This window comes from Salvia hispanica, chromosome 3 (genome assembly GCF_023119035.1).
Source record: "Salvia hispanica cultivar TCC Black 2014 chromosome 3, UniMelb_Shisp_WGS_1.0, whole genome shotgun sequence".
Taxonomy (NCBI): Eukaryota; Viridiplantae; Streptophyta; class Magnoliopsida; order Lamiales; family Lamiaceae; genus Salvia; species Salvia hispanica.
This window is the reverse complement of record NC_062967.1, coordinates 53,929,521-53,954,006: the sequence shown is the minus strand read 5'-3', so window position 1 is coordinate 53,954,006 and position 24,486 is coordinate 53,929,521. Positions and strand designations below refer to the sequence as shown.

Below are 24,486 nucleotides of genomic sequence, written 5' to 3'. Positions count from 1 at the left end.
CTTATATTTCTTCAATCCCGTGCTAAAACCAAAGTGGACAACTAAGAGCATCCACATCATGCTCTTAGGCAAGAGCATGGATATGGGCTCAAACCCACTTTTATTCATTTTTTACTCCATGCTCTTCCTAAAAAGCACAACGCCCACATCCATGCTCATCTACAAGAGCATGCTTAAGGGTCTAATCTAACTATTATTCAATTTAAACACTTCAATTACTAAAAACATTTCCACAGTATTAAAATGCATTAAAAATAACTGATACTATTACAAATTACTAAAAAATTAAAAATTACATAATTAAAATTCTAAAAATTAAAAATTACATAATTAAAATCCTAAAAATTGAGATTGAGAGAGTTGTTTGGTGTAGTGTGATTTTTGTTGAAATGGGGGCATTTATAGATGAAAATATAAATTTTAGGGTAAAAATAATAATAAAATAAATTAAAAGTGTGGAAAAATTGGATACAATTTATTGGGAAGTGGAAAAATATTTTTTTTATTAAATCTAAACTTTTCAGATTTTTTTTAATTTTAAAAAATAATAACAAAAATGATAAACCAACGGCCAACCAAAGCATGTCACGTCGTTTGCTCGTGCTCTTGTCTTCAGCAAGAGCACCGATACGGATGCTCTAATGGGGGATGGAAGGAGTATTTCACACTCGCTCCGTTCACGAAAAATAGACCATATTATGAATAGACCATACTCACTCTTGTCCACATTTAGTAATGGAATCACTCTTTCTAACTGCATTTGTCGTTTGTTCAACAGAAAGCTTTCATGACTTCTCCTCCAACTAAAAGATAGAGAGTTTGAATTATTATGAATATGGTTTTGTATATAATTAATAATGAGGACTTGTATTTTTTCAATTAATAAATAATTAACCCTCCGTCCATCATTAAATAATGTATTTCATATGTTAGTTTTGGTCACATTCCATTAATGCATTCCACTTATATACTATATAACATTATGACTCATATTTTGCTAATTTTATCCATTCATTTTTTTTTATATATTTTTTAAAATTCGTGTCTATTTAAATTCGACCGTTTATTCATGGACGCATGGAGTAACTTATGTTGAGGTTAATCAATTTGTCTATTTGCTACTAGTGATTTAAGAAAATGATGTTAACCAAGTTAAGTCAGGAAAGATTAATATAGTAAAAAAAGGAAAAAAAATAATACTCCCTCCGTCCTATAAAAATATGTTCACTTTCCATTTTCGTCCGTCCCATAAAAATATGTTCATTCCATTTTTGGAAAGTTATACTACCTCCGTCCCCCAAATTTTGACACAGTTTATCGTTTCGGTCCGTCCCTAAAAATTTGACACACTTCACTTTTTATCATTTTTCGTAGTGGACCTCATATTCCACTAACTCATTCCTACTCACATTTTATTATAAAACTAATACTTTAAAAGTAGGACCCACATCCCACCAACTTTTTCAACACACTTTCCATTACATTTCTTAAAATTCGTGTCGTGTCAAACCGTGTCAAAATTTGGGGGACGGAGGTAGTATTAATTTAATAATGTAGATCCCACTATCCTTTAACACTACTTTACCTATCTTTCTCATCATCTCTCCTATTTTACCATACCATTCTCCTCATTTTTCTTACTTTACCAATTCTATCTTAATTCTCGTGCCATATTCATTGTCCATATTTTGTTGGGACGGTGGAATTATGATATTAAAAAATGACAGATTAGGCCTTTTAAGTTCTTAATTACCAAACACCAGTATCCCACATTAATAAATTTTAAGTAATTAAATTAATATTTTGTGGATTTTCTATTAAAAAAAATATATTTTTGTAGTATATACATATTTTGCGCACTAATATGATCATCTATACATGTACCGTTTTGAGTAAATTATCTCTTTATTATGTAATTACTGATAGGTGTCATTTACTCATCAGAAAGTATTGATATAAGCTTGAGTATCAAGTTGGTCTTTATTGGCAACTAGTATTACACATGTGCGATGCACAGATTAAATATTTTAAAATATTGATTTTAGATTGTAAATTAATTAATAAATTTAGAAACAATATCATTATATCAAAAATAATACATCCAAATTTAAAAATTTCGTTATCTAATAATATAATTTAATCATTCTATACAAAAACTCAAAATAAATTAAGTCAATTATTTATTTTTATGTATTTTTAAGTCATAAGTACTAAAGGATAAACATATATGAAAATAACACCAAATTTTTTTTTTATATTGAATTGATTTTCTATGAATGTAATTTTAAATGTAAAAAGTATTAACACTATAAAATATTTAGGTTGTCTAACTATTGATTTAATAATATCCAAAAACATATACACGAAGCATCTCCAATATTCTAAAATTCAACGAAACAATATACAAAAACTATATTAATGCAACGGGAATCTGTCCTACGGTATTTTCCATTTGCTCAAGATATGAATCTATAACACTTTGCCGTAGTGGACAACAAACTAAGCCTGCAACTAAAGCAACTCAAAAAATTATATTAAATACAAAATATAAACAAAATGATGTTTCAATACTCATTGCGAATCAACAATCTTAATATCGATGAACCGAGAATTAGATTGTTTGATAACCTTGTCGAGGTCGACAACAACACCAATTATATCTATAAAAAATACACCGAGACAATGTAAATAAGTACATAATATTAATAACAATAACAACAACAACAACAACAACAACAATAATAATATAAAAAATTTACCAAAAAGTGCATATCCAGCAACATTTTCAATCTGCATTTGATAACATATACTAAATGATTTTAGACGAACAAACAAAAAGAACGTAATAAGATAAAGAAAAAAAAAAAAAAAACATCATACATACGATCATGGAAAATACATTCCAAGTAAATGATATTTGCTTTGTCACCATATGTAGTCAATTTCAAAATACGCACACACCGACTCTGGTAACTGATTTGGTAGTGCTAGGCTTTAGATCACGAAGGAATGTGAATTCCATGGTTTAGAAAATTCTTCTTTCTCTAGAGGATTCGTGATAAAATGAGAGAAGATAAGAAGGAAATGAACCCTAAGCTAGAAAATGATAGATATTTATAGGGAAAAAAAAAACATAAAAAGTTATCCTAAACCTAAACCCACCGTACATCACAAAAATAAAAAAAAAAGGCCTAATTTATCTAGCTAGTAATGACAATTAAAATAAATAGAATTGTGGTTTAGTTAGAGACCCTAAAACTTCCATTTCAATTGAATAATCATTAATGATTATTTAGAGAAATTAGTATTGATGGTTTAAAAAACGCTTAAAGAAGTTTATTACTCTCTCAAAATAATCTATGACATAATTAAATTGCTTTCATTGCTTTTAATTGGTTAGTCATTTCAATTGAATAGTGATCATTTTATTGCTAATTAAAAATAACGCGTAGAGAAGTTTTCTGTTGTTTTCATATAATAAATGGTAATATAACATTTAATTAGTATAACACCAAATATAACGGTTTTAAGAATTTGTAAATGCTCATTATTTCATTAAAACAATTGTAACAGAACACTTGCTCATTTTTTCATTTAGTATAATGCTTATTACATATCTAAATATATATTCATAGCAACTACTTATAAATATTCACATTCAAGCCCAAAATTTATAAGTATTTAAATTTAAACCCAAAATTTATAAATATTTAAAAATAAGGCCAAAACTCGTCTTTTATATATGTATAGATACGTTTCTTTTCCGGCTAATAAGTTGGAAAAAAATCTTTCGTATATTGTGTATTTTCAATTAATTAGTAAACCTTATTTATTTTATATATACATTTTTGTGAACGTATGTGATCACCTACATATGTTTTTAGAGCAAATTATACTCTTATTGGCATAACTCTTCGACGACACGACTAGAACTTGTTGTGATTGACAATTTTAGGCATGACATGCACACACATGTACAATTCACGGGCCTTATTTGTCATGCCAGCACGAATTAACTTTTGCTCGTGTTGTATTGTGTCCCGTAGGGGCCATACTCTGATTTAGCCTTATTTAATCGTGTTATGAATCAGGATTGATGCTTATATTATGTGAATAATGTATGTCGAAATTCTCAAATGGATGGATATATCCACTGAATTTCATATATGGGCTATATTTTTCACTTCTAAAACTAGGTGATACACATTTTGAGAATGCATAACTAATTGTGCATTTGAAAATTTTGGATTGTATTACTCATTGGCGAATGCTTCACTCATTTATGAAATAAAAAAGCGCAAGTAAAATAGTCTACCTCGTTTATTGAAATCATTGTTGTTGCTTCCATTTCGCCCAGAATTTCTGAAGAGAAACCTTGTTGTTCATCTATTTCAGGTATGTTATTTATACTAGTAATTGAATTGTTGGGGGTGGTATGAGTGCGACACAACCATTCAATATGAAATAGTAAGTAAATTGCAAAAACATGTCAAACACAACATCTAGACGAAAAAGATGCATACGCACACTAAAAAAGGGAGTAATTATATTCTAACACAATCACTCCATGCATAAACCATCACCACAACGATCCTTGATTATTTCAGTTTTAATGTTGAACATAAACACATCAAACATTATACATTTAGTGATTAATAAAGGAAGCCACTTTCTTGATCATATCGATACCAGCCTGATTGTCTGGACCAAACACACTGAACACATAATCTTCCCCTGCAATCTCAACACACTCGATTTTTCCTTTCAACCCACAATTGCTCAGCACCTCCTTGTAATACAACCCTCTATCCTTAAGAAAATCCTTCTCTGCTACATAAACAAGCACTTTCCTGCAACCCAAACCCGATATCTTCGGATCCTTACCCGGATTCACCCATCCCTCGTCCCTATCCCTCAAGCTCAGGCAAACAAATCCCACAATTTTCCAAAAAACTCCCTTAAACTCAAACGCTTGGATTCCTCCGTCGTTTTGCTCCCAATCTGATCCACGCCCCCGAAGAAGGGGCAATTGAGGAAAATCCCTTGCAAATTGAACCCGTCCGGCTTCTCTGACCCGACCCGCATCGCGACGTTGTGAGCGATATTGGCACCGGCGCTGTCTTCACCTAGCCACATGGGCTGATCCCCTTGACCTGGCTAATTTCGGATTCCTACAAAACTCCGAAATAACATTGGCTAGCTCTGGGTCTAGGAAAAATGGATCAGCCACTCGGGGTAGCGGTCCTTCTAAATCACCTTCTTGAAGAACGTCATCTACTCTGGTGCTCCTTATCCCCGTACTTCTTCGATCAGGGACTAAACACTCCCTCTCCTTGCTTATCACGGGGGGTACATCCTCATCATCTTTCATCACAGGAACTTTATAGCCACGTCCTGATCCCAGAGTAATCTGACTAATGTTTGCCTTGTCGAGTGGTTTCACCGAGGCTGGTATCCTTCCTTCATTCCCTCGCATCTCACTCAACGAAGTAGCAATCTGAGACATTTGCTTAGCCAACATGTCCATTGCAGCTTTCTGTTCCTGCTGTGCATCCTGAAGTTTATGCACCACGTCATTGTTAGATTGCATGTTGTTCTGCATAGGCTGTTGAGAGCTGACTAGGTCATGCGCCATATCATCTAGATTCCTCTGGGGTCTATAATTGGGTTGGCTGGAACTTGATCCTTGACCATGGTTCGGTCCACTCCCCTGATTCTGGCGGAAGTTCCCTTGACCTCCTTGATTGTTGTGCTGGTTTCCTGACCCTTGATTTTCTTGGTGATTAGGCTGCAAATTCTGATTATTCCCGGCGGTATTTCTCTGGTGTAGTGGCACATAGGAGTTTCCTTGGTTGTTCTGGTTCCTATTGCCCCAATTAGGCTGGTCTCCTTGAGTTCGGTAGCCCCAGTTATTCTGCCCTTCTTGACTCCTCCCTGACCAGTTCGAGTTGTGATGCGGCCCTTCTTGATTCCGGTTAGGCCAATTCTATTGGTTCTCAGTTGGACCAGGGTACTAAAGTTGAGCTTGTTGGTTCCCGTCAGTCCATCTGAAACATGGGTTGTCTCTCCATGGGGCTTCTTTAATCTTCCATTGGTTCCAGCCTGTATTCTGGTTATTTGATTCCAATTTCCCATAGCGTTTGCCTTAGCTTGGAATTCTCCATCAGTTGATGGACCATAAGAGAGTTGGAATTGATTCTCTTCTTGACCTGGCAACTTCTCCTTCTCCTATGAAACAGGGGAATCCTTCTTTTCAATTGCGCTTAGAAGTGTCCTTTCCAATCGATCTATCATGTCACCCACTCCTTCTACTTCCTTCTCTTTTACTGCATTTGTTGAGCTTCTTCTTATAAGAGTATGCGGGTTATCGTAGGCCTTCTTTGCATCGATCAACCTCCCAAGGGTTTCTCGTGCTTCACTTGCTTTATTCTTGGTGAAATTTCCCCAACTCGAGGAATTCATCAGATCCTTGGACTCAGGATTAGCTCCCTCATAAAATAGGTAATAGGTTTCAGCCTCCATCATTCTGTGGTTGGGGCAAGCATCGAGTAATCCCTTAAATCGAGACCAATACTGACTCAAAGACTCATCGTAGTCTTGCTTGCACTCCTAAATCTCCTTCTTAAGGGCATTGGTTTTTTTCTAAGGAAAGAAGTAATCTAGGAATTCCAACTTGAAATCCTTTCAGGTATGAATTGAGTCAGGTAGCAGCCTTAACAGCCATGTGTTATCTTCTCCCTTCAAAGCGAACGGGATTGCGCATAGGCGATAGTCCTCCTCCGTCGCATCATTTGGCCTCTTCTGGATGCTGCATAACTTGTTGAACTCATTCAGGAATTCATATGGACACTCATTCCTTCGCCCTGAAAAAAGTGGGTAGAACGCCTAGCACGTTCGTCTTTATGACGATGGACCTTTGACGCTGATTTGAAACAATAGCATGAGCCGGTTCGCCATCTAGATGTGCAGTGAGCGAACCGATCTCAGGATTAGGATCAACTAAGTTTGCCATGTCACCGACTGCTTCCTCCTCTGCTTCTGAGTACTCTGTTTCTGATGACGACTTAGGGTCCTCTCTGCCAGACGAATTCCAATCTTCGTCACTGTGTAAACTAAACGGAAATGGATTTCTAGTCGTTAACCCTGATCTGGTGGTGACCGTAGATGTTGACTCCTTGACTTGACACTTGAACTGAACGTTCCTTTATCCGGACGAGTTACTCTAGTTTCCAAACCGCGAGTCTCTACTCATAAACTGAAAAGATGAAAAACAAAAAGAAAATCAAAACTATATACGCCAAAATCTCTAAACACTCAAACAAACTACGCCATCCATCCCCGGCAACGGCGCCATTAGAGAGGTCGGGCGGAGAGCACAGTACATATCACTTAATGCATAATCCTCGAGTCAATGAGATTTACTAGACTGCAAGATCTAGGAACTCAATAACCAGAAGATCACGGTCGTTGGACTCACCTTCAGCCCGCTATCAAAGAAAATAATACCTCAACCCACTACACTGTATAGAGAAGCAAAAGGTCGAACCCACAGAGACAAATAGGACGCGATTGAGAGTTAGAGGACTTTGGACTGGCTTGGCTGCTGCCAAGCAAATTTGAGTTGAGAACTTAACTACTAGACTCGGGAAGTGCAAATGATCTATTCTAATAGCTAGACCTAGGAAAAGGAAAACATAACAAAAACAGGCATGATGAAAACAGAGATTTAAACAGAGCAACACTTCAGCGATGAAATTTACCAGACCTAGTGAATAACTTTCCTAAAATGACTAGACAGATGAAGAACAGACCGTGGGAACCATTTCCAAAAATAGCAAATGTATGAATGAAAAGCTGCAAATAACTAACTATGAATTTAACTAACATCCATCTTCATATCTTCAACCGATTCAAGCATGAGCACGAATAAAACAAAGCAACAACCCAAATTGAAACAGAACATGATGATTCAAACGTCGGAAAAACACAGATCACTGGAAAATGCTCAGATCTACAATAGCTAAACGAAGTAAGCTAAAAGCAGTAACTAAGAATTCATAACCACGCAGAATTCAACAGATCTAACATCAGATGCTTCATCCGCTGTGGATCCAAGTGATACTGAGATATTTTTAAACTGCGTGCACAATAAGGAATATCAAGCTTCCTGGGTCTAGAGAATCCACTAGATCACAAGGTCTAGGGAATAACGGAACGCTGAAAGATCTCGGTCGTCGGACACACAGAATATCACTTCAAAACCCTCAACCCGCGTAAACTAGAATTAGGGATCATGCATTTAAAGGGCTTTTGGGTGGTATGGCTGCTGCCACGCAACTTGGGGTTGAGGAACTTATACTAGACAAGGAAAAGAAATTTAACTAAACCTAGATCTAGGAGCAGGAAAATAACCACGTAACACAGATTGACATCATATCATCACTATCTCAAACAAACTTCCCAGATCTAGTAATATCACTACCTAATCTAGCTAGACAGACTCGATGCATGCAGTGGGGACCATTTTTCCAAAAATAGAAACGTACGACCAAAAAGCTGCAAAATAACCAACTCTAAGCCTAACTACCTACAAAACGCAAAACATCATCGGAATTTAACTGAAACATGATGAAAACAGAACAACGCTAGCAACTCAACGGCGACCAACAAATCGGACGTCAGAAAAACGGCGAGAAACCCAACAGAATCTCAAATCTCTATCTCCTAGATGAAGTAAAGCAAAAACGAAAACAGAAATTCAAAATCCATGCACAACTCAATTCCCCTGTTCAGATCCACACCTCGGATGCTAAATCCACTCCGGATCCAAGCATCCGAGACAAACTCCTATCAAAATCATCTCCATAACTACAGATTCGTCGATTCACCACAGATCAACAACAACAACCACAAATCAACTCATATTTCCCAGATCAAGTACACAAAACATCCAATTCAGAGAATAACAATCAACCTCCGAAACAAAACTCCTCAAAACATAAAATCAACATAAATCAACACAGAATCAAACCATCATGACGTAAAATAAAATTCATAGATGAACGGTAAGTAACAAACGAGTAAATCGACTTCGAAAATGGTGAAGTTCTATAGAAATCAAAACGCGAAAGCTGAAAAGTAAATAATTGTATCTTCGCCCTCCTTGAGGACGGTGTTGCAACAGAATTTCCCGAAGATGAACCACTACGCTAACCCAGAATTCCCATTTTTCCAGGTGTGTGTGTGTGTGAGAGAGAGCTGGGAGCTAAATCGTGTATATCTCGTGTGTTGCATGCTCCTCCTTATATAGGCGTGGAAGTGGGTCCAGCAGGGGCTCTTTTTGTGTGAATAGTCTTCTTTGCCCTCAGCTTCGGACTCCCTTCGTCTAGCCATTTTTTTCCTTGATTCTGCTCACTTTTCGTCTCCTTCCTTCGCTGGTCAACTGTCTTCAGTTCTTCCTGGACCTGGCGAATTCCTTCACACACCTGGCTTAAAAATTGTGTTAGACCCAGTAAATGGTGATTTTTCATCACATAACCGATGCATGAAATTAGTCTTATCACCAAGCCATCCACAACAACCCACAGCAAATTCCATATCCGATCACTCTGATCTAACCAAATCCAACCGATCAACTACATTTCCGACACAATCCAACTTCAACAAAACAAATCAAGTTCGAAAAGCATCCAAAGCAAAGCAACAATCAACACCAATATAAAACGAAAACAAAACATAAACTTCCATAGCTAAATGATACAGAATTCAATAAGGTTTCAGCAACAAAATAAACGCTGAGCTTCAAACAGCGAAGACTCGGGAAAATTCAAAGCAGAAATTAAAATGGAAGCGGTAAATTTTTTCTTCGCCTCACGTAGAGACGGTGGTGCACAACAGCAACTCAAAAAACGAACCCCAATCCCACGAATTTCCGATATCCCCCAAGTGTGTGTAAAAGTGTGTGAAAGTGAGCTAAGAGCAAAATTCTTCCTTTTCATGTGTGTTGCGTGCTCTTTATTATTTATAGACGTGGAGATGATCTTCTCGAATCTTCTTGAATTCCCTTCTTTGCCCTCCATCTAGCAATCTCCTCTGTCTAGCAATTTTTTTCCTTTTCTGCTCACTTTCTTGACAAACTCCTTCACCGGGTGATTTTCTTCTTTTCTTCCTGGATCTGGGGATTTCTTCTACACACCCGACTTAAAAGTTGTGTTAGACCCAGAAATTCGTTGAATTTAATCCCATAACCAATGCATGAAATTAGCCTTATCAATCTCCAACGCCTCTTGTGTAATGTTGTGGCATCTAAGGTGCAAGTAGATGATGAGGGTAGAACTCTTTCATTGGAAAAAAATTATGGAGCTGAGCCCAAAAAAGTCGGACTATTAGAATTTAATCGTGCACCCGAGGACCAACGGGAAGATTTTCCAAGGCTACCACCTTCAAGACTCAAGACAGGAGACAAGCCTTTCAATTGGGAGGGGAAACTTGAACGTGTTGTTGTCCCGTCGTCAACGTCGTTGCCTGCGGCTATACCGAGCTCAATGAAAAAGAGAGAAGCTGGAACAACCGTGGATATGGTGGTTGCGCAAACTACAGCCATTGCCGACAAGATTTCTGATTTGAAAATTTTTGCCTTGGCTTATGAATCTGTATGTGCTACTAGAACTGTTGATGCTGTTCCATTAAAGATCATCTATGGAGGACCAGTGAAGGGTGCTACCTTCGATGATTGGGCGAGCATAAACTTGACTAGGAAATATGGAAGGGGGTTCATGAAGCGTTCTAAGAGCAGATTGTTCTTAAAATCTTTTGGTAGGAACAAATTCGTCTCTATGGTTGCATTTGATCCAGGAGGTGATAGCTCGTCAAAGCTTCTGTTCGCGACGCTTTTGGTTGTGTCGTGGTTTCCACCTTGAGGACATGGTGGATTTTAACCGTGGGGAGTTGATACGGTCATATTAGTATTATTATTATATCTCTATTAGTTAGTTTACTAATGATTTATCATATCTTCTATTTAGGTTATTATTGATTTACCGTATCTTTATATTTTCTTGTTCCTTAAGTTAGGGTATTTACTCTTTAATATTATAAATAGGACCTATTGTTATTCTCATTAATCAATCAATGAAATAATCGTTTATCGCATTTCTTGTTTTCTTTATCGTTTTTCTGCAAACCCTAGTTGTCAACGGGATTTTGCCTCCCGGGACTTCTAATCTATCTTCCGGCATCGCGTTAAGGAGATTATCCTTAACATATTGTGTATTTAGTAAAACTAATTTATTTTATATATACATTTTTGTGAACGTATGTGAACCTACATATATTTATAGAGCAAATTATACTCTTATCGGCAATAACTCTTCGACGACACTACTAGAACTTGTTGTGATTGACAATTTTAGGCATGGCATGCAAACACATGTACAATTCACGGGTCTTATTTGTCATGCCAACACGAATTAAGTTTTGCTCGTGTTGTATTGTGTCCATATCTGTAGGGGTCATACGCAGATTTAGCCTTATTTAATCATGTCATGAATCATGATGAATGTATGGCAAAATTATCAAAATGGATGGATATATCCACTGAATTTCATATAAGGCTATGTTTTTTACTTCAAAAACTGGGTGATACACATTTTGAGAATGCGTAACTAATTGTGCATTTAAAAATTATTGTAGTAGTATTACGCATTGAAGAATGCTTCACTCATTTATGAAATAAAAAATGGCAAGTAAAATTGTCTACCTCATTTCTAGAAATCATTGTTGTTGTTGCCTCCATTTCGCCCAAACTTTCCGAAGAGAAATCTTGTTGTTTATCTATTTCAGGTATGTTATTTATATCATATAATTGAATTGTTGGGGGTGGTATGAGTGTGACACAACCATTCAATATGAAATAAGTAAATTGCAAAAACATGTCAAACACAACATCTAAACGAAAAAAGATACATATGCACACTAAAAAGGGAGTAATAATATTATAAAACAATCAATTCATGGATAAACCATCACCACAACGATCCTTGATCTAAATCTGAACGAATTAACATTCACCAAACAACCTTGATTATTTCAGTTTTAATGTTCAACATAAACAGATCAAACATTATACATTTACTGATTAATAAAAGAAGCCACTTTTTTAATCATGTCAATCGCAACCTCACTATCCGAATTAATCACACTGAAACAATGGTCTTCCCCTGCAACCTCAATGCACTCGATTTCTCTCTTCCATCCACAGTTGCTCAGCACCTCCGTGTAATACCACCCTCTATCCTTTAGAAAATCCTTCTCCGCTACATAAACTATCACTTTCCGGCACCCCAAACCCGATAACTTGGGATCATTACCCGGATTCACCCATCTTTCGTCGCGGTCTCTCATGCCTGGGCAAACAAATCCCCACAATTTCTCAAAAGACTCCCTCCAACTCTTGAATTCCTCTGCCCCTTCGCTCCCAATAGGATCCACGCCCCCGAAGAAGGGGCAATTGAGGAAAATCCCTTGCAAATTGAAACCCTCTGGATTCTCCAACCCGACCTGCATTGCCATGTTGTGGGCTATATTCGCGCCAGCGCTGTCTCCGCCTAAATAGACACGGTTCAGATCGGCGAAGTCGTTAATCCACTCCTCCTTTCCCTCGGCGTTCCATTTGAGAGCGCACCATGAATCCTCGAACGCAGTCGGGAGCGGGAATTCGGGGGCTAATCGGTAATTTACTGAGACGGCGACGACGTTGGCTTGTGCGACTAAGTGATTGAGGTGCTTGTGATAGAGCGGGGAGAAGGTGGATCCGATGACGAAGCCGCCGCCGTGGTAGTAGACGAGAAGCGGGAGCTTTTTGGAGGGGTCGGCGTTGGGCGGGAGGTAGATTCGGGCGGAGAGATTGATCTCCGGCGCGATTTGGACGTCTTTGGATTGGACTCCCGTGGCTGGATCTAGAGATGGGGGGACGTCATCTTCGCCAATAAGCCTCTCGATTCGCCCATTTTTGTAGACTCTTAGCACTGGGAAGAAATCGTGGAGGATTTCATCGGCCATTGATGAGTGGTGAGGGAGAAGAGAAACGATAGGCTTATTGCGATAACTCATTGGAAGATTTTCTCAATATACTGCTATATTTATGGCCATAACTCTTTGTCGTCTCCTGTGTTCATGACGTTATATTCTAGACTTCAAGTAGTATTTGGTTTGACTGTGTGTATAATCATCATCAATACTACATTACAGCTTAAAAAGAGAGAGTATTAATTAGTTCCAATAGTATTCCAAAACTAATTCAATCTTTTACTTTTGAGTTAAAAATATTTATATTTCTTTACATTGTACTGAATCAAAATCAAAATTCTTTTTAATTTTTATCAATAAAAAAACATAATATAAAGAATATTCTTTTAAGTTTGAGTTTATTATAAATGGTTGAAGAAAAATCAATAATTGTTACAATTTTTACATTTAAATGAGTCTGAGTTTAGTTTAAATAGTTGGAGAGTTCTAACTCTAGAAAAAAAGATTAGCACATAGAGTGAAGAAAATAAATTCTAATGCTTTATTTTGATTATTACTTAAATCTAAAAGATACTCGTCGAACATATCGGTCACTCCTTCGTAAGCCAACTACCTAATTGCAGTCGTGCACTTCTGCGGCGGTGTCCCAACGCTGCTGGAAATCCGGGTAACGCGCCGAAAATCCGTTAACAATGCACAAGAATAGCTTTCGCCGCATTCTGGTATGCCGACAGAAAACCGTCGGGCCCCACTGTGGCTCCACAGCAAAATAATCTGCGTACAGCCGGTCGTGAGCCGCGGCATGGTCACAGTCGATTGACTAACGATGCCGGATTGGCCTGGGGACCAACTCCTGATTGGCTTCTCACATGCTGTATCACACGGGTTACTACTTCGTCATCAGAATCGCTACCGGAAGCTGTTGATATTCTTAAAGAGTGAGAAAAATTAGAGAAGATGAAAGAAGATAAAGATGTTGGTGTGGGAAATGGAAAGAATGGGATGAGATATTCATAGTACTCCCTCCGTTCTATAGTAAATGAGACATTTCTTTCCGGCACAAAGATTAAGAAAAATGTGTGTAATTTGTTAAATAAAACGATAGTAAATTAGGAGAGTGAAAGAGTAGAGATAATAAAGTAAAAGAAAGTGAAAGGTAAGAGTGGGAAAATGTGTTACTCGCTCCGTCCCTGAAAATTTGTCACCTATTTCCTTTTTCATCCGTTCCTAAAAATTTGTCACATTTCACTTGTACCATTTTTTGTAATGGAGCCCACATTCCACTAACTCATTCTCACTCACATTATATTTTAAAACTAATATATAAAAGTGGACCCATATGCCACTAACTTTTTCAACCCACTTTCTATTATATTTCTTAAAACCCGTACTGGGACAAATAGTGACGAATTTTAGGGAACGGAGGGAGTACTTTTTACTAAAAATTGAAATGACTCTACTACTTTCAAACATCCAAAATGAAAAAAAAAATGACTCTACTACTATAAAACGATAATACTAGAAAATATGGAATAAAAAATTAAAAAATTAATAATAAAAAAAATAAGGGCTGATGATCGGCCCTATCGACGCAATGATAGGCCGATCATCGGCCATGTCGATCGGCTAGGGCCGATCAATCGGCCATTTGGGAGGGGGAGGGGGCGATCATCGGCCTCATTTCCGAGATAGGAGCCAATCATGGGCTTAGTAGGTCGGCCCACCCGTCCACATTGCCTATGCTCCTTGGCGATAACTCAAGGATCTTTCTTTATGATTGTATTTGTCATTTAGTCATTAACTCATAAAGCTTACTTAAATCTTTAATGTTCTTGTCATTTCATCAAAAAGCTTTCACGACATTGTGATATTAATATGATATCAATTCTAATAATAGTACTCCCTCCGTCTCACTGAAACGACTCACTTTCCTTTTTAATTTGTTCCAATTAAAATGATTCATTAATAAAAATGAAAATACATTTCTCTACTTTATTCTCTCCCTCTTACTTACTTCTCTATTTCATATACAAAACAAAGTAAAAATTCTTGTGTCTAAAGAATGAGTCATCTTTCTTAAAACGGAAGAAATAATACTTTTTAGAGTAAGTTATACTTTCCTAAAATTTCTGAAAATATGAACATGACAATCAAAATCATGAACTATGCGAAAACTAAAGGAATTTATAATGGGCCAAAAAAATTAATTAAATAATGTATGATTGTTGCCCAGAAAATTAAGGTATCACTACTTGTTTTAAATGAAATTCTCAATCTTTCTAACTTTTTCCTAGTGACCAAGATCGATAGAGAAGTTATAACTTGTATCATAACTAGCTTATGTATTCATATAGTATAAAAGATAAAAATAAAACTTAGAAATTATATGTTTACATGCAACTAATCCTTAAAATTTTATTTCTTCTATCCTCGGCGGTCTCAGACTCCTCGGGACGGCTAGGCAGCCACAATAGGAGCCTTCCCGGCCTCCGTGGGAAGGCCCCTTATCGCCAATGCTCTAAGAAAATGACACTACTTTGAGCATATATCAAATTACACCAAATATTTTTAAAACAAATAAACTCATTCATCAACCACCACCACGACGATCTTTGATCAAAATCTGACCAAATTAATATTATCAAACAGCCTTATTTATTTCAGTTTCAATGTTCAACATAAACACATGGAACATTATACATTTACTTATTGATAAAAGAAGCCACTTTTTTAATCATATCAATCCCAGCCTCATTATCCGAAACAATCACACTGAAAACATGTCTTTCCCCTGCAACCTCAACGCACTCGATTTCACCCTTCCATCCACAATTTTTCAGCACCTCCTTGTAATACCACCCTCTGTCCTTGAGAAAATCCTTCTCTGCAACATAAACCAGCACTTTCCCGCAACCCAAACCCGATATCTTCGGATCCTTACCCGGATTCACCCATCCCGCATCGCTATTTGTAAAGCTCGGGCAAGCAAATCGCCACAGTTTCTCACTAAACTCCACCCCACTCCGGAACGGCTCAGTCGTTTCGCTCCCAATCGGATCCACGCCTCCGAAGAAGGGGCAATTGAGGAAAATCCCCTCCAAATTGAACCCGTCCGGCTTCTCCGAGCCGACCCGCATCGCGACGTTGTGGGCAATATTGGCGCCGGCGCTGTCTCCGCCTAAATAGACACGGTTCAGATCGGCGAATTCGTTGATCCACTCGTCCTTGCCCTCGGCGGTCCATTTGAGAGCACGCCGTGAATCCTCAAACGCGATCGGGAGCGGGAATTCGGGGGCTAATCGGTAATTTACTGAGACGGCGACGACGTTGGCGAGCGCGGATAAGTGGTTGACGTGCTTGTGGTACTGAGCGTTGAAGGCGGATTCGATGACGAAGCCGCCGCCGTGGTAGTAGACGAGGAGCGGGAGCTTTTTGGTAGGATCGGCGTTGGGAGGGAGGTAAATCCGGGCGGAGAGGTTGATCTCCGGCGAGATTTCGACGTCTTTGGATTTGACGCCCGTGGCTGGATCTAGAGATGGAGGGACGACATCTACGCCCATAAGCCTCTCGAGTCTGCCACTTTTGTAGACTCTTAGCATTGGGAAGAAATCGTGGAGGATTTCGTCGGCCATGGATGAGTGATGAGGGAGAAGAGTAACGATAGGTATATGTATTTTATGGCGATAACTCATTAGAATATTGTTTTTCTATATACACTTTTTTTCATGCTTAACCAAACTGTTTCTTGAAGTTATTATTTCACTTTACCAAATATACTTTAATGCTGTGAAAATAACCTCATATTTGTGCACCATGACGTAAATCTATCTATCAACTTATGTGCATTATAGACACGTAATTTGATTGTTTCATTGTTTTGCAAAGTCATTGTTTAATTTTTATTTTATTATATTAGAGAATACTCTTTTCATCATTTCTTTTTTCGTGGGGGACCAAAGGTCGATATATTCATTGCTTTGAAAATAACCACATATTTTATCTGATAAGGGATTACTCAGTTTTTGTTTTATTTCATACTTTTCCTCGGTTGGATCCAATCACTGCGTGTTATCGTGATTCAAAGGCTGAAAATAAAATAATTTATAACCATCTCAACTTCTCTCGATAAATAGCTCCTAAACAATTTAATTATAACAAAAAAATCATGAAATGTCCATCATTTACAAATAAAGTTGTGAACAAGTTTAAAGTAATAAAAGTTTGATGGAAAGAAATATGGGACGTAGTTTGTAACGCGTCGTCGACTAATTAAAAACTAGTTATGCTGGTAAATAGGGGTGATCAATTGCTAATTCATCATTTAATTGCTAATTACAACTATTTTAAGGCCATAGGATTTTAGAAAACGTGTGGTCTACAATTTGCCACGTGTAATTTTCGTTTTTATTAATAAAATCAAAAAAGATTAAAAAAAACGCCAAATTAGGGTTTTAAATGAAAATGTCGATATAGTGTTTCGAAAATATCAATACAATGCTTTGAGAATGTCAACACGATGCTTTAAGAATGTTAACTCATTGCTTATATTGACATTCTACATGTATTATATTGACATATTTTATATAGTATGTTGACATTTTTGTTTTACGAAAAAATTGAAAAATTTTTGAATTTTTTTTCAAATTTTGACGTCGGAACATATGCATATATAATATCGTTGGAATCCTTATAAAATTATCTTTAATTTGATGTATGTTATATGAATTTAAAGTTTTGGGATTTCTTTTAAAAGTTAGTTATAACTAAATATGTAGTTAATTGACATTAATACCCCTATTGATATTTTATGGAATTAATCCTATGGCTTTATTGACGTTTTTTGTTGATCGTATTGATATTTCTTGGTTGATGATCTAGGTCCTTAATTTGAATATCTAATAGCTATTATTTAGTTATAGTTAGCAATTAGGTATTGAGTTAGCAATATAACACTCCCCTGCTAGTACAATAATTAAAAAAAAGTGGTTATAACAGCACAAAAGTCCAATCATAAAAGTACACATTCCACCTTATATACAATAGTAATGTATAATTTTATATGGTTAAGAAATCTTTGTAGTATCCCATGCTTACGTTACAGTATATTCCATTAATTCTGTCTGTTTGTAAATCTAAAAAAAGTAGAACAGACAAAGAAATTACAATATTTTATTTCGATTATTTCCTACATCCTCTACAATGTTTAAAATTTGGACTGGTTAGTCCGATCAGCTCAATCATGAACCAATGTCTTATCTACTCTGATTTAAACCCATTAGACAATCAGTCATTTTGAACTGGTGGAATTGGTCGATTCAGCTAGAAATCATGAACAGTGTTACGTGAGGCGAATGGAATCAGCTGAATTCCACTTTATTCTTCTTATTAATTTCTACTTATTAAAACACGAACTTGTAGATCCCTTAATATTCCACCTTTTTCTTCTTCGATTGTTGACTACTGCTATTCACCGGCGAATGGAGACTGTGATTGCGCAAGCACCACACCCATGCCTCCCTTGTCCACAGATCGCCGCAGCCATTGCGCGACCCGCTCACCTCTTATCGTCTTGACCCCACTCCCACCGCACCGGCGAAACTCTTAATACTTTGCAAGTTGAGTTTTTTGGAGATCCCACCAATCAACTTGAGGGGTAATATTAGAAAAGGAAGAGATAATCAAATCATAATCTTGGACACAATTAGTAGTGGGATCTTCAAAACTCAACTTGATGGGGAGTGTTAGAAAAAGAAAAGATAATCCCAATTGGTAACATCATACACTAACATCCGTCAACAACGGTTTATCCTTCTAACCCCTTGGATTCATTGAAATCCCAATTTTGTTCCCATGGAACCAAATGCGCACATGATCAGTGTTGTTAGGAGCACATGGGGCGCACACAAGTGCGATAAGTTAAAATCTAGGGCGTGCCCTGCGCATTGGGGCACATTAGTTTATACTCCCTTTGTCCCATTAAAAATGCAACGTTTTCCTTTTTTGGTTGTCCCATTAAAAATGAAACGTTTCCTAAAATGGAAACAACTCTATCTTTACTTTTTCATCTCTCTTACTTTACTCTCTCATCATTAACTCACAAAACAACACTACATAAAATCCCGTGCCGATTTCCAAATGTTGCATTTTAAGTGGGACGGAGGGAGTATCTATTTCTAAGGAGGTGTTCTGTTTGCAAGATTGTATATCGGGATTAAATATGTAGTGTTTTCATTTCATGAGATTCAACTCCACAACTCAATTCTAGATGAATAATCATGGGATAATTAGTCATTACTTACCGTCTTAGACTAAAATAATCTCAAAATTCAATCCTAGATTATATTTCGATACTTACTCCCTCCGTCCCAAGATAAGTGACTTGTATTCTTTTTTGGGGTGTCCCACTATAAGTGACCTATTTCCATTTTTAGTAAAAAGTCATCTCTCTTCTTTTATTCTCCACCTACTTTATTCTCTCTTCTCTCCTCTACTTTTCCCTCTCTCATACTTTACTCTCTTCACTTTAACTTATTTAAATACCATTCCTTAAATCTCGTGCCCAAAAGAATTAAGTCACTTATCTTGGGACGGAGGGAGTATTATTTTATCTAGGAATGTGGACAAGTAGATGTATTGTAAATGTTGAGTTCATAGTAACTAAAAGATTAATAGCATAAGTAATCACCTGACAATCAGATAGATGTGAGAAGCAGCATAAACAAGCAATCCACACTACTAAACACTCGACAGAACCCGAACTCCAGAATTAACAAACTCAACAATCCTCGTCAGCAACGCGGCCGCGTTGGCGCACGTGGGATCCAGCAAATGAAACACGTGCGGCTCCCCAGACGTCTCAAACATCTCAACGACGCCGTTCCAGCCACTCTCCTTCAAGCTCCGGTAGTATCCCAATCCCCTGCTCCTCAAAAAATCCTTTTCCGCCACACAAATCAGCACCCTCCCGCACCCCAGACCCGCCATCAGACCCGGGTGGGCCATCGGGTGCAGCCTCGGGTCATCCACCCCGCCCGACCCGGGGCAGATGTAATCCCACAACCTATCCGCCTTCCCAATCCCGAAAAAGGGATGCACCAAAATCAAGCCCGCAAATCCAATCCCGAACCCGCCCTCACTCCTGGCCCGGACTAGCGTGTTGTGCGCGATGTTGGCGCCGGCGCTGTCGCCAGCGAGGTAGACGCGGCGGAGATCGGCGTGATCGGCGATCCAGGGATCGGATGGGGAGGAATCGTGGAGCCATTTGAGGGCGGCGAAGGAGTCCTCGTAGCAGGCGGGGATGGGGTGCTCAGGGGCGAGGCGGTAGTCGACGGAGACGATGAGGGAGCGGGAGAGGGAGGCGAGGGAGTTGAGGAGGCGGTGGTAGGTGGAGGAGAAGGCGGATTCGATGGAGAAGCCGCCGCCGTGGGTGTAGAAGATGAGGGGGGTTTGGGGTGGGATTGGGGGATTTGGGGGAGGTAGAGGCGGACGGAGAGGGGGTTTCTGGGGAGATGAGGACGTCCTTGGAAACGACGTCGGTTTGGGGGTCGTGGCCGGGTGGGACGAAGTCGTGGGTGATGTATCGCTCGATGTGGCCGGTGGAGTGGACGCGGAAGAAAGGGGGGAAGTCGTGGGTTATTTGGGTCGGGTCGGACTCCATCTTGGCTGGGTTTTTGGTGTGGTTTGGGGGGTTCAATTATTTATTGTTGAGAGGGGGTGTTGGAGCGATGATTATTGAATATTGATTTATTGGTGGTGACGAAATAAACGTGAATTATTGTTATAGGTGATGAGTGATGACGAATTTAACGTGAATTATTGTTAGGGGTGGGGTGTTTAATGTGGGGTGCGGTGGTTTGGCGGCTGTTTTATTGGTTGCTGTATGAGAAATCACAGTCCACTCCCTCGATGAAATTATTGTTCAGTGGGATTGTTAATTTCGTCGGGATCATTTTGAAAGTTGGCATATTTTTACTTATTTTTAATGAAATCATTTACCTACATAAGAATTACTACCATATAATGTAAATTGAAATCTAATTGAATATTCTAAATATTAAAACGTTCTTATATGATATTCAAATCTGAACTATAGTATCATTATATTTGTTTGCTACGCTGCTTCCAAGTTCCAATTCAACATTAAATGAGAATCGTTTCATCGTCTTGTCAATACCGTACATATTTCATACATCCCTAATAATAATAATTAGATTAGTTCATTTTTCATCCCACTTCTACTTTTGACAAAAAATTTCAGTCATTTGAGGTGGGACCCATTATCTATTATTAATATTCCAGTTACTTTTTGTCTGAATATATTTATTAGTTTATTAATTAAAATTTATGATCTTTATTTTTAGAGTTTCTTATTATCATTTCTTTTATTCTTTTTTCATTTGTTTTGGTATAACTGGGCGACCTACTACTTTGGGCCTTCAGTTGGATTTCCGAATGCCCATACCATAATCTATATAGTATTCTTCCTGCAAAATTAAGTAATGGGCCAGGCCCGCTATGAGTGTCGAACATCAAAGTTCAGAATATTACTTTTCGTGTTGTAGAAAAAAAAAATATTGAAGATGCTACTGTCAAGGAAATCCACAATTGGTGGTTCAATTCAATACATGTTGTTTGATACTGAATCGATGAAATTATAGCTCTAAAGGTAATAACCCATTCCCACTCTAAATAACAACATACGTATATATTCAATTATGAGGTTGATTTAATGTGCTAACTAATTTACCGTAATAACTAATAATTTTTAATTCTATGTATTAAAATTATTAAATATCAACACAAAGAAATAAGTTTATCAACACAACAATATTGATAAATTTATGTCTTTGTGTTGATATTTTTAACATATAAAGTTGATATTAGTTATTGGTTATTACTATAAATTAGTTAGTATTTGATCACACATCTTCAATATTATGCTATTGATAAGACAATGAAGTGTGGTTTAATTAATAAGACGGTTCTCCTTCATTCAAAACAATGACGGATCTAGAAATTAAATGTTGGGGGTGTGGTAAATAATTATATCGATTTAGAGATTTAAAACTCAATTCCATCTTTTTTTCTTCTATTATTTTAATTAGTTTTTTCCAATGAATCATTGTATATAAAAATGGATTATTATTAATATTATTACTTTTTAAAAACTCACTATTTAAAATATATGTAGTACTATATAATAGATAATTTATTTTAGTTTAGAAAGAGTTTAAAATATTAAAATAAAACAAAATACTTTATATTTTCTATATAATCTCAAACTATAATAAGAATCCATAAATAAAATAATTATATCCAATCATATATTTTATTGTGAAAAAAGTAAATAAGAGAGCATATAATAAATTATTTTATTTAATTATATATTAAGGGCATCCACAATGGGGCAGAGGATGCGGCGCTCTAAGCCCCGCCCTATGCGCTGCCACATCAGCATTTTATCCACCGCCCCTTCCACCTGCAATGGGGCGAACTATAGCTCGCCCTATGCCCCCGCCCTAAGTATTTTATTTATTATTTAAATATTTAAACACTACAATATTTATTTTTTTATGTTTGCAAACATATCAATTAGCAAGAATAAACATAAAAACACTATAAATTAAGGGCAAATCCTATTGTCAATATTTATTTTTTATTTTGTTGTGCTTGCAAAAATGAAAAATTGTCGGAATTCATTAGAGAGAAATTGAGATGAGGAAGAGAGTGGAGTGAAAAGTGTGAAATGAAGTAAAAAAAATTGGTGATATATATATAGAAGAAAATACAAAAAGAATTAAAAATAAAAATAAAAATGTGTGCATCCTGCGTCCTATAGTCCGCACCCCTGCAATGGCGGACTAAGGGGCGGAAGATAGGCCGGAGGATGCATCCTCCGTGTCATAGTCCGCGGACGATGCATAGGGTGCGGAGGATAAAATGTGCATAGTCCGTGGTGCTGCAGTGGTGGACTAAGGGGCGGAGGATGCATCGTTCGTCGCATCCTCCGCCCCATTGTGCCCCATTGTGGATGATCTAATTAGAAACCATAAAAAATAAAAAATGATTATATACAATGTTTAAAAAAAAGTAAAACATATAGCAAATTAAGACAAAACCTAAACAAATAGATTTTAAAAAACGAGGCAAGAGGTAGGCGAAACATAAACAAAACCTAATAATAACAAATTAAAACAAAAATACTCTTTGATATATGGGCATTTTACCACTAGGCTATTTATGGTCTTGGGGGTACAGTCGTACCCCCTTGTTCTTAATTGTGTCTACCACTGATTCAATACATCGAACATTCAAGTCATCATAAAAATTAAATAGGACGCCATTCTCTCTTATGCAAAAAGTGATGAAAACAGTTCAATTTGGCGGTCAAAATGATATATTGATATGCCATGAAGCATCTATATATAGCTTGAAGATTACATGTCATGAACCGATCTAGCATTACCTTGCAATTTTGGATGTCAAAATTGATGCCTTTAATTTCAGATAGTAAGGTGGATGGTTGTATGGATGAATCATGACATGGCTTATTCAATAATTCGTTTTGTTACTTTGTATCCTGATTTCTTGTGCATGATTTTCGTGGTTGTCGACTCTTGTAATTGAAGTTTCTCATTGGTAATACTAATATATGTAGGGTGAGGTCACTACAATTTCATCATTTTAATGGTCGTATTAAGAAATGTGATGAGTGGTTATGATGTTTGTGATAAGTGCTTATGATGTGTAATGTGCGGTCGCTACAATTTCATCATTTTAATGCTGAGGTTTAACTTAAAGTTCATCAATAATCTTTCTTAACAGCACAGCAACATGAAATCTAATTCGTGAGCATATTTAAGAAGGGAAAAGATAAATTAACAAAAATTGTATATACAATATACCCTTTAATTTAGTTCTATCTTTTAAGATATAATTTTATGACTAATTTATCCTTATTTTAGTTTAGAAACGCATCATTGATTTAGATTATGAATTAATTATGGTAATACTAATTAACACACTACATAATTAAAGTACTATATTTAATCATAAAATAATTACTAACGTAAATTTTTTTGAAAGAAATTCATATTTGATCATTTATACTTTAGTATCTAGTTTTTTGTCATTCATATTATTTTTCATAAGTTGTTTGATTATTTTTTGTTAATTTTTTATTTCAAATTATCATACGATATAAATCATCAATGTTGTGACAATATAATAATTTAATATATGAAAAAAATAAATTATAGCAGTAAAGCATTTCTATATTTGATATGTGGACTACATGAGAAAATATTATAGCCACTAATGAACCCAGGTGGGGTCGACCGACCCCACCGTCGTCCGACGAGAGCGTCGCCGAAAAGTTCATTCATAGACCTCCGACCCTCTGCAACTTCACCTTCCGACCCCATGCAACTTTGTCTTGACCTCACGCAGTAGAGTTTGCTG

The 24,486-nt window shown here is 36.9% G+C and overlaps 3 protein-coding genes across 3 annotated transcripts; all 3 read right to left on the bottom strand.

Annotated features, from left to right (window-relative positions):
- Positions 1–11,967: 11,967 nt before the first annotated feature.
- On the bottom strand, positions 11,968–13,121 carry LOC125215683 (probable carboxylesterase 2). Its single transcript, XM_048117179.1, has one exon. The coding sequence runs from the start codon at positions 13,108–13,110 to the stop codon at positions 12,130–12,132; it is 981 nt and encodes a 326-aa protein (XP_047973136.1). The 5' UTR covers positions 13,111–13,121; the 3' UTR covers positions 11,968–12,129.
- Positions 13,122–15,637: 2,516 nt separating this feature from the next.
- LOC125215453 (probable carboxylesterase 7) lies at positions 15,638–16,788 on the bottom strand. The gene has a single exon (XM_048116873.1). The coding sequence runs from the start codon at positions 16,716–16,718 to the stop codon at positions 15,729–15,731; it is 990 nt and encodes a 329-aa protein (XP_047972830.1). The 5' UTR covers positions 16,719–16,788; the 3' UTR covers positions 15,638–15,728.
- Positions 16,789–19,761: 2,973 nt separating this feature from the next.
- LOC125210518 (2-hydroxyisoflavanone dehydratase-like) lies at positions 19,762–20,683 on the bottom strand. Its single transcript, XM_048110062.1, has 2 exons — positions 20,588–20,683; positions 19,762–20,526 (listed from the first exon to the last, which is right to left on the bottom strand). The coding sequence occupies exons 1-2, from the start codon at positions 20,681–20,683 to the stop codon at positions 19,762–19,764; spliced, it is 861 nt and encodes a 286-aa protein (XP_047966019.1).
- Between the last annotated feature and the right edge of the window lie 3,803 nt (positions 20,684–24,486).

Bases quoted from the DNA above. Each gene is read 5' to 3' on its own strand.
- LOC125215683 (XM_048117179.1), bottom strand. From the start codon at position 13,110: ATGAGTTATCGCAATAAGCCTATCGTTTCTCTTCTCCCTCACCACTCA.
- LOC125215453 (XM_048116873.1), bottom strand. From the start codon at position 16,718: ATGAGTTATCGCCATAAAATACATATACCTATCGTTACTCTTCTCCCT.
- LOC125210518 (XM_048110062.1), bottom strand. From the start codon at position 20,683: ATGGAGTCCGACCCGACCCAAATAACCCACGACTTCCCCCCTTTCTTC. The intron at 20,527-20,587 runs GTCCCACCCGGC...TCATCTCCCCAG, and splicing joins GATACATCACCCACGACTTC to AAACCCCCTCTCCGTCCGCC.